Source organism: Sciurus vulgaris (assembly GCF_902686455.1).
Source record: "Sciurus vulgaris genome assembly, chromosome: 2".
NCBI lineage: Eukaryota > Metazoa > Chordata > Mammalia > Rodentia > Sciuridae > Sciurus > Sciurus vulgaris.
Window position 1 is genome coordinate 78,208,432 of NC_136462.1, and position 10,463 is coordinate 78,218,894.

Below are 10,463 nucleotides of genomic sequence, written 5' to 3' on the forward strand. Positions count from 1 at the left end.
TAACATAGTATCCTGCATGGGATCCTAGAGCAGAAAAAGTTCTGGTAATAACAATATGATAATAATGTAAAAAATGGGACAAAATCACCTGCAACCTCTTCGGGGTACATTTAGTTCTTTGGTTTTCTAACTTTCATCCCCTTGGGGCACTTACATTACACCCAAAGCTCCTCAGAGCATATCCTTTCTACACCCTTTCGGTGTTTCACAGGGCTCTGTGATATCATCCACTCCCACGGCTTTAGACCGCTTTTCTTCTGGAGACTTCCAAATCTTGTCTGGTTCAGATCACTGTTCATGCAACTCTCTATTACACAGCGCCCCCTAGACGTTCAATTCAGCATATCCAAACTCAAACCCTGATTTCTCCCTAAAGCTAAACCATGAGAGAAACCTAAACCATTTCTCTCATTTCTCGCCTCTGTCAATGTGCAGAAACCTGGGCAACACTCCGACTTCTCCCCGCTCGTCAGCCCCTGAATTCTGTCCACGCTCCCTGCTTGTACTGTACTCCCCTCTGCACCCCCACTGCCAGGCCCTCAACAACTGTGGGCTCCCTGCCTTCAGGTGTTCCCATTATCCTCCCTAGGTCTTTCCCTGCTTCATTCTTTTCCTCCTTTTCTGTGTCTCTAGCAGTTATCCACATGGGAAAACCAGTCCCCGCCAGGCAGTTCCCCAACTCCTGAGTCTGTAATCCTTCATCATAAATTCCTTTTCTCTGTCTTGAAGTGTAAGTGTGTGTGTGTTTAGGTATTTACTTACATCTTCTGTTTGAGACAGAGAATCGCTGGGAATTAGTGCTAATTTACCTCAGTCTGTTTTAAAATGAAGCACAGTAAGGGGACGAAGTCTATTTTAACAGCTCCAGCCACTAAATCCTGTTTTCTGTGTTCAGATGGACCTAAGTAATGATACAAAAAACACCTCTGAAAAGAGTGCCAGGGGGAGCTGACATAGGATGGCTAAGAAAGTCAACCAACTTAAGATCTGAAAATGAGAGGGTGAGGCGATAGTGAGGAAACGGTAAAAAGAAAGAAAAGGAAGCATGGGTGCATAGGGATGCAATAAAGGAGTACCAGTCCCAACGAGCCAGCCAGGAGTCGAACCTGGAATCTTCTGATCCGTAGTCAGACGCGTTATCCATTGCGCCACTGGCCCTGAGACAATTGTGTTGGGCTCAGTGATGACACTTCAAGCTTATACTGCAGGGTTTCATGGGACGTGTAGTCTCCTACTAGGGTTCTACGGATTCACGAGGCATTCTGGGAAACTGGAGTTCGTCACCGATGAGAAGCTGAGATTGGTGGACATGCGGGAGCCACGCCGCACGTCACTGTGCAGCCCGCGGATTGGCGGGAGGAGCCATTCCCCAGCTCACTCCGCCTCCTGCTCGGGAGCCGTGGACGACGCTCTGGTTGTTAAGGAGACTCGTCCCGCCTTCTGGGGACCTTTTTCGGCTTTGTGATTGGCTGCTAGCACCAAGGAATCCCGGCGTGGATAGCGCGAGGGAAAAGATGGCGGCGATGGCGGTCGGTGGTGCTGGTGGGAGCCGCGTGTCCAGCGGGAGGGACCTGAATTGCGTCCCCGAAATAGCTGACACATTGGGGGCTGTGGCCAAGCAGGGGTGAGGGCTGGACCTCCGCAAGTGGAATGCGGGGTCCGAACCCGGGGACTGAGGAGAGCAGACTAGTCATCCCCTACCGGGGATGAGGGCGTGAGAAACCATTACTCCTTGAGTGGAGTATCCTCAGCCCCAGAAACGCAAGGAAAGAAACTTCTTGGCGGGAGGGATGATCACTGAGTCCAAAAGTCGGGGGAGTTGTTGTGTAACCTCAAATATGGGCGCACAGACTTCTAGAGATGTTGAGATTATTGTTTGGGAGTGGGAGGAAGTGTTAGGGGTTAAAGGAGAGAGAAGGTTAATCTTAAGTGGGGAGGCATGGGCAGTACTGGGGTAAATCTGAACATGAGAGTCCTGGAAGGCAGTGACACCAGGGGAGAAGTAATGCTACTTTGCGTGGATTTCCATCTTTTCTTCTTATTCATCTTTTCCTTGGCTGTTTTTCGGGGAAAATTGAGGCAGCCCCAAGGTGGACTGAACTCAGTAACCCAGTGGGGTGAATGACGGCAGCCGCAATGGCTGTGCAAAAGCAAGATAGCCTAAACCCAGTTACTTGGATCTCTGGGCACTGCTGCTCACTTTACATGATTCTGGGTCTGTCGTGGTTGTAGGTTTGATTTCCTCTGCATGCCTGTCTTCCACCCGCGTTTCAAGAGGGAGTTCACTCAGGAACCTGCTAAGAATCGGCCTGGCCCCCAGACACGATCAGACCTACTGCTGTCAGGAAGGGGTAGGGACCATCCATGTGCCCCTTACTTATTAGAGGCAGCGACAACCTCTGCTTTATCAGGGCCCTCAGACTCTTTTCTGACTTGGATATATTGGTTATATATCCGGGATATAGAGAACTCGTTTTCTCCTTGTCTACTTACTAAAAGCCTTAGTTCCCTATTCTGCTTCAGACTATCCCATGTCTATGAAATTGAACAAGTAAAGTGCTGAACCTTATTCAGTCTTTGTCTTTCTTGGATGGGGGAGTGCAGACTGGAATACGCTAATTGTGGGAAAGCTTTCCCCATGGATTCATCCAGACTCAAAAGTGGAGAAGATCCGCAGGAACTCCGAGGCGGTAAGACTGTTTGAACTCTCTCCAGGATCTTTCTAAAGATTAGTAGGTCTGTCACCAAGCTGGGAAGGGAGAGTAATCCCACACTGCATAACTTGGCATATCAAGGTAAATCAATTGATACGGTACGATGAAAACTATTTGGTTGTTAGCTCTTAACCTTTTCCTCTTGCTCTCCATTCTAGGCCATGTTACAAGAGCTGAATTTTGGGGCATACCTGGGTCTTCCAGCTTTCCTGTTGCCTCTTAATCAAGAAGATAATACAAACCTGGCCAGAGTTTTGACCAACCACATCCACACTGGCCACCATTCCTCCATGGTATGGCTGTGGCACTCCTTTCCTGTTGCATATCATGCCAATCAGGCTGTACTAAGTACCTTCCTGTGCCCAGCCATTCAGTGGTGTAGTGGGCAGATTTGAAATATCAGTATTGTTCTCCCCAACCCCCATCTAAGAGTTTCAAAACATAGAATATATGGGTCTGGGGGTGTAACTTAGTGGTCAGTTGCTTGCCTAGCATTTGCAAGGCCCTTGATTGAGCCCTAGTCTTTAAAATGAAATAGAAGCCTATAGACTACATAATTATTTCCAGTCGAAATAAAAGATAAGGGGGCTGGGATTGTGGCTCAGCCGTAGAGTGCTTGCCTAGCACGTGTGAGGCACTGGGTTTGAGTCTCAGCACCACATACAAACAAATAAATAAATGTTCATCAACAACTAATAAAAAATATTTTTTAAAAAAGATAATGCAGATTTTTTTATATATAAGAATATGTACAAGATATATACAAGCAATCATAAATTGGGAAAGGCTTATAAGGGGATTAACTTATAGTCAATCAAGATCTTTTTAATTGGGGGAAACTTTCTGGACCCAATGAGTTCAAAACATAGTTTTAAAAGGGTACCTGTTCATGTGCAGTTCTGGATGCGGGTACCCTTGGTGGCACCAGAGGACCTGAGAGATGATATAATTGAGAATGCACCAACTACACACACAGAAGAGTACAGTGGAGAGGAGAAGACATGGATGTGGTATATCTCCTTTGCTGCTATATCAGGGCAAGGTGTAGGATAAGGGGAAATACAGGGTGAAACTAATAAGGAGATCTCCTTGAGCTATAATGATTGGTAGGTCATATGCATTTGATAGTATTTTTCTGTATTTGACTTTGGACAGGTGGCACAACTTCCGGACTTTATGTGACTATAGCAAGAGGATTGCAGTAGGTAAGTCCACAAGAATCCTGGGATGGTATGACCTCCTGAGAATAAGAATCAACATTTTCATGTATACTGAGCATTTTGACTACTTTCCCTATGCCTCAGTCTGCCTTGTTCTTGTGAAAACAGAACCTGTACAAAGGAGCAGTGGTTGATAGGTCTCTTTCTTCCCTTGTGTAGCTCTTGAAATTGGGGCTGACCTGCCCTCTAATCATGTCATTGATCGTTGGCTTGGGGAGCCCATCAAAGCAGCCATTCTCCCCACCAGCATTTTCCTGACCAACAAGAAGGGATTTCCTGTTCTTTCTAAGATGCACCAGAGGTTGATCTTCCGGCTCCTCAAGGTGGGTGGAAGGGTTCTAGAGGTGGTCTAGCTTGACTACATATGTAGGCTGCTTCTCCTCTCCCAGCAACCCCCATGGGGCTGTTTTTCTTTCTGGTTTCTGGAGAATAATTTTTAGTTAAAGAAGATGACAAATGTCAGTAAGAGCCCCAGAAACTTTCAAAAGGAACCAGAATTCATGGGAACTTTGCAGAAATTTTCAGTTAAGAAGTTATATAGCAAGGATCCATGTGGCCCTTTGAGCCAGTATGATACTTATATAGCGTAAGAGGGCTTTATTTTATTGAAGCCTTGTGCTGCTTTTGTTGTTATTAGGGCAGATATTTGAGAGCTGTTGGTCTGTCCTTATAATATGGCTCTTTGGCCATAAACCACAATATCTGAGAATGTTGGTTTGATGGCCTTGTCTAATGATCTGACTTGTCTCATAGTTGGAGGTGCAGTTCATCATCACAGGCACCAACCACCACTCAGAGAAGGAGTTTTGCTCTTATCTCCAGTATTTGGAATACTTAAGTCAGAACCGCCCTCCACCCAATGCCTATGAACTCTTTGCCAAGGGCTATGAAGACTATCTGCAGTCCCCACTCCAGGTGGGTTTGGAACGCACTGAGAGGCAGGTGGTGGGGTGGGAAATGTCTCTTGAGAGTAGGTATTCCCAAATCCTACCAAAGCTCAGTAGACAGTGGGAAGTTTTTGATGTTTGGGTGCATTATCTTGCCAGAAACTGGCTAACTTACTTTGTCTTTTTCTTCTCATTCATCAGCCTCTAATGGATAATCTAGAATCTCAGACATATGAAGTATTTGAAAAGGATCCTATCAAATACTCCCAGTACCAGCAGGTACAGTGTTGGGCCCAGGTTGGAAAGCATAGGGCCTGGATGACCTCGGTGAGGATGGGATTATAGCCATGAGGTCTTCTCTTCTTCTCCCAGGCCATCTATAAATGTCTGCTAGACCGAGTACCAGAAGAGGAGAAGGATACCAATGTCCAGTGAGTGTTTTCCCTGCAGTCCCAGGGACTTCTGTGCCTACTTCTCTATATGCCAAATCTGCTTGACTCTTCTTTCTTAGGGTTCTAATGGTGCTGGGAGCAGGACGGGGCCCCCTGGTGAATGCTTCACTGCGGGCAGCCAAGCAGGCTGACCGGCGGATAAAGCTGTATGCTGTAGAGAAGAACCCAAATGCTGTGGTGACGTGAGTAGCGTCCTGTTTGCTGGGAAGTGTGTCCCTGTTGGCCGTTTTCCATAACAACTCTCATCGTCTGTATCATCTCTGTTTCAGGCTAGAGAACTGGCAGTTTGAAGAATGGGGAAGCCAAGTGACAGTAGTCTCATCAGACATGCGGGAATGGGTGGCTCCAGAGAAAGCAGACATCATTGTCAGTGAGCTTCTGGGTTCCTTTGCTGACAATGAACTGTCACCTGAGTGCCTGGATGGAGCACAGCACTTTCTGAAAGGTGCATCCAAATTGGGGTGTATGAGGTGTTCGGTGGGTGGGGCAGCAACCTAGAGACAGTTGCAGAGTTTAGGGGGAGGTGGGTTGGACTTTGGTCAAATCATATGACTTTTCCATATGAGTGAGAGCTACTATTCACTGCCTCTGTGCCCTTAGCAAATGAAGTCATCTCTGAACTTCAGAGAGATCTGTAAAGTAAGAATAGTAGACTAGAGCAGAGAATCTTTACCTGAGGTCTGTGGACTCCCTGAGAAGGTATAAAATGTACCTTGGGCTTGATTTCATCAGGAATTTTTTGGGATGTTGTGATCCCACAGAAAGTCACAACCACAACCTAAGAATATAGTCAAGCATCATGTTTCATCAACAAGGATTGTTTCTTCAGTTTTAATCTGTGACTCTTATGAATTAACCTAGAAATGAGATTTCACATGACAGAAGTTAGGAGTAGGTCTGGGAATGTGACAATATCAAGCTGTCTTTTCCTGTCATGCCTGTGGTAGCCTTCTATCAGTTTTGATGTGCAAAGTTGGAACCTTTGATTAGTGTAGACACACCATTTACCTACTTTGACCCTCCTTCTGTGCAGATGATGGTGTGAGCATCCCTGGGGAGTACACCTCTTTTCTGGCTCCCATCTCCTCCTCCAAGCTGTACAATGAGGTCCGAGCCTGTCGGGAAAAGGACCGTGACCCTGAGGTAAAGAACTATTTTCTTCTGGAAGGAAATGATTCTCTTTAGTCCTATTTCTTCCACTGGAAAAGATGAAGTAGTGAAAGAGAAGTTGGGGATGGAGAAAAGTGGTTGAAGTGAAACTTACCTTCTTCTGTGTCCTTGGGGCTTGAGCTTTTTCCCCAAGGAAGTAGGTATCCCTTGTTTATCTTCTCCAGCTCTTGCTTTCTCTCTCACTTGGGATAGGCCCAGTTTGAAATGCCTTATGTGGTACGGCTGCACAACTTTCACCAGCTGTCTGCGCCCCAGCCCTGTTTCACCTTCAGCCATCCCAACAGAGGTAGGTTCCTGCATGGTTGTCCTGTGACTACATGTATATGAGCTCACCCACCCTCCTGCTTTCTCCATTTGTCTCCTAAGTCTGCCCTATCTATCTTCCCTTCTGGGTCTTCTCATGCTTTAGTCCAAGTTTTCTAGGACTTCTGACTCCTCATCACCCACCTAATCTTTCCTGATAGATCCAATGATTGACAACAACCGCTACTGTACCTTGGAGTTTCCTGTGGAGGTGAACACTGTGCTACATGGGTTTGCAGGCTACTTTGAGACTGTGCTTTATCAGGACATCACTCTGAGTGAGTGAGTGGGGACTAGGGCATGAGGGTATGCTGTCTGGACAGTTTGTGTACATGTCTCATTTAGATTCATGGAAAGGCCAGAGTCATTGGAGCTCTTTGATTACTTATTTCCATGATCACAGAAGAGACACTGCTCAACTTAAGCAAAAAGCATAGTCATGCACACCTCAGTTTTTTCTTTGTTTTGTTGGCACAGGTATTCGTCCAGAGACTCACTCTCCTGGAATGTTCTCATGGTTTCCCATCCTCTTCCCCATTAAGGTAGGAATTGCCTTTAAAACTATGTAGGGCTATATATAGTGGGGCACACCTATAATCCCAGTACCTTGGGATACTGAGGCAGGAGGATGTAAGTTCAAGACCAGCCACAGCATCTTAGTGAGACCCTGTCTCTTTGAAAGAAAAAAAAAAAAAAAAAAAAAACCTGGGAGACTAGGGCTATAACTCAGTGGTAGAGTGCCTGGGTTCAATTCCCAGTCCTAGGAAGCCATGGGGTAGGGGGGAGACTAGGTTAAGGAGTAATTTCTGCCATTGGTGTTTGCTCCTTTCTTTTTTTCAGGATATTTGGCTATGACCTACATTCTACTGTTTTCCCATGTTCTTAGGAAGTGGTCGTAGATGTTAGGGTTATCTGCAGTGCTCTTGAAGCAAGAGTCATCTTTTTAAAACTCAAATCTGATCTTATTGTTCTCCTGTTTAAAACCCTTCAATGTCTTTTCACTGCCCTTTAGGATAAAGGTCAGAATCTGAACATTGCTTGTAAGAGTTGGTATGATTTAGTTTTTGGCTACCTTTTTAGCTGCTGTTCCCTGGCTTCCACTGCCTAAAGCCCCATGCACTTTTTTTATTTCTCTAATACTTTCTTTCCTGCCTCAGGTTTTCACATGTCTCTTCTTTGCCTTGCTCATCTTTTCACCTATCTTTCAGGTCTCCTTGAATATTTTCTAGTGTCAGATATAACTTTCCCTGACCTCCTAGGTTATCTCAAAACCGCGCCCCCCCCCCCCTTTTTTTTAATAGTACTGGGGATTGAATCCTGGGGCACTCTTGCTGAGCTATGTCCCCTGCCCTTTTTATTTTGAGACAGGGTCTCACTAAGTTGCCCAGGCTGGTCTTGAACTTGCTATCCTACCTCAGCCTTCTGAGCCTTCCAGGTGTATACCACTGTGTCCAGTAGCATTCCCTTTCATAGATACTTTCTGGCACCCTGTACATGTTCACAGCACTCACATCACCTTTATTTATTCAGTGTCTCCACATTTGATTGTTTATTCAATGTCCAATTGTTCTGTATTCTGATAGACTTCAAGTAAGTTTCATGAAGGTTGGAATGGCTTGTTTGTCATTTAGTCTCCACACCTGCCCCGATACATTGCTACTTATAATTCATTAGTTGTACCCTGAACCTTCTTGTCTTTCTTCTTGTAGCAGCCCATTACCGTGCGTGAAGGCCAGACCATCTGTGTGCGTTTTTGGCGATGCAGCAATTCCAAGAAGGTGTGGTATGAGTGGGCTGTGACAGCACCAGTCTGTTCTGCTATTCACAACCCCACAGGCCGCTCATATACTATTGGCCTCTAGCCCTGTGTGCAAGAGTCTAGAGCCTTGGAAGCAGCTTTGGGTTCTGTTCCTACAGCACAGAAGGTGCCGTACATTTATGGGTGCAGTACATCTACGAATCCCTTTGTCCATCAGAGAGGAGCATTTCCATTTGTTTTCGTACCTTATATCAAGGTGGGCAAGGGATAAAAATTGCAGAGCTCAAGTGCCAATCTGTGAAGGCCTCAGACCAGGTTGTGTGAAATTAGTAGTGTTGGATCTGACGCTACATCAACAGGCTTTCAACCTCAGGAGCTTTGTGGAATAACCCTGAGGACATGTGGATTGAACAAATTTTCAGCTCTTCCCTGCCCTCTCTATTCCTGTTTTGATGGTTTTGTGTAAGAGGAAGTACAAATAAAGTGAAGTTATGGCCCTTTCCTGCTCTACCCTCCTGCCCCTGGCCTCTGTTTTCCTATACCTCATTTAGATCCAGGCATAATCAGATCTGTCCCATTATCCTATCTAAGATCCAAAGGGGTCTAGCTTTATTCCCCACTTAAGAAGTTGAGTGACAGCTGGGGGTGTAGCTCAGTGGAGCATACTTGAGGCCCTAAGTGGTAATTTTTGGACTCCTAGATATAGTTCTTTCTGACTAGCTACAGGGAGCTCTTGCCACTAAGACCTGGAGTTAGGTTTTTCTCTGGGGAGGAGGCATAGTGTGCCACCTTGGAAAAACATGATAGCAAGTGAAGCTAGCTTCCCTCCTGCCTTTCTGAGCTGCCGCATTGCCAGCTCCTTTTGTTACCTCTTGGGAGGACAGAAACTGAAAGCCTACCTCTAGGAATTTTCAGCAAGAAGATACCTATTTTGTTTGAATAAAATTAGTTTGAAGACCTGAGATCATTAGTCCAATTTTCCATTTTGAAGAATTAAAATCAATACAATGACACTACATATCCAAATCAAATCTAGCCAAGTATGGTGGGGCCTGCCTGTAATCCCAGGGACTTGAAGGTTGAGGCAGAAGGATTGCAACTTCAAAACCAGCCTCAGCAATTTAGAGAACTGGCCTGGGTTTGAAACCTCACCATCCACTCCCATACAGGGGGTAGGGGAAGACATCAAATCATAATTGGAACTCATCAGTTCCTCCGACTCCATGGTATAACCAGCTGTTTCTACCAGCTATATCAGGCAGATGATGTGTCTAGTGGTCTTGGAAGCTCTTGGAAAATGAGGGTAGGCTCAGTTCTCCCTGGTTAGAGGGTGAAATACTGCTGAACCCAAGGAATCTACTGAGAAAGACTCAAACTTACCTTGTGGGAGGTGGTGGGGGCACTGATTTGAACTGAAGGTGTGGGACCAAGCGGAGCATAGCAGATAAATTTGGCAAGACTGCGTTTTACAGGTCTCAAGTACTGGGGTCAGGAGGTGTTGGTAAACAGGCCTTTGAGAAAGGGTGTGCAGTCCCACATCCCCATATGAAAACAACACAATCTCCACTAGAGAGTCTCGGTGAGGACACACGTGCGCGCCTTGGCAAATCAGTAGGCTGCCAAGGACGCCCTTCATCCCTCCTCGCTGGCTCCGCCCACCTCGTTGGCCCAGTCCACGATAGTATGGGGAATGGGACAGGTGGGTCCTTCCCTCTTGTTCTGGACCTGATTTTCTCCGCCTTCCGCAAGTCACTTAACCAGTGAGAGTAGGGCGACTACCAAAGGGGTTTTCACTTTCCTTGAGTCTCGGAAGCTAGCCAATCCGTGGAAACTTGATGGTTGCTAAGAAACATTTAAGTTTAGCTCCACCCGTACTTAAAGAGTTTTAGCCAATGAAAACCTGCACTTTGGACTGTTGCCGCGAAACCAGAGAGATTAGATCCAGCGTCTGCTTCCGG

The 10,463-nt window shown here is 46.0% G+C and overlaps 1 protein-coding gene and 1 long non-coding RNA gene across 7 annotated transcripts in view; one reads left to right on the plus strand and one right to left on the minus strand.

The window, feature by feature from the left end:
- LOC306653200 overlaps window positions 1-10,463 on the minus strand; it is an 88,013-nt gene that overhangs the window by 31,380 nt on the left and 46,170 nt on the right. The window lies entirely within an intron of this gene.
- On the plus strand, window positions 1,417-10,399 carry PRMT5 (protein arginine methyltransferase 5; the record flags this gene model as incomplete). 6 transcript variants are annotated; one of them, XM_079126055.1, is made up of 17 exons in its annotated part: window positions 1,417-1,529; window positions 2,233-2,351; window positions 2,605-2,690; window positions 2,873-3,007; window positions 3,612-3,724; window positions 3,870-3,919; window positions 4,094-4,257; window positions 4,688-4,849; window positions 5,023-5,100; window positions 5,194-5,252; window positions 5,333-5,455; window positions 5,543-5,718; window positions 6,307-6,416; window positions 6,636-6,729; window positions 6,908-7,024; window positions 7,224-7,288; window positions 8,456-9,015. In XM_079126055.1, the coding sequence occupies 16 exons, from the start codon at window positions 2,249-2,251 to the stop codon at window positions 8,606-8,608; spliced, it is 1,788 nt and encodes a 595-aa protein (XP_078982181.1). In that variant the 3' UTR covers window positions 8,609-9,015. The 6 variants fall into 6 exon arrangements, with proteins under 6 accessions (XP_078982181.1, XP_078982184.1, XP_078982182.1 ...); XM_079126056.1 differs by having other exon boundaries at window positions 1,457-1,624; window positions 6,908-7,028; window positions 8,456-8,594; XM_079126054.1 differs by having other exon boundaries at window positions 1,466-1,624.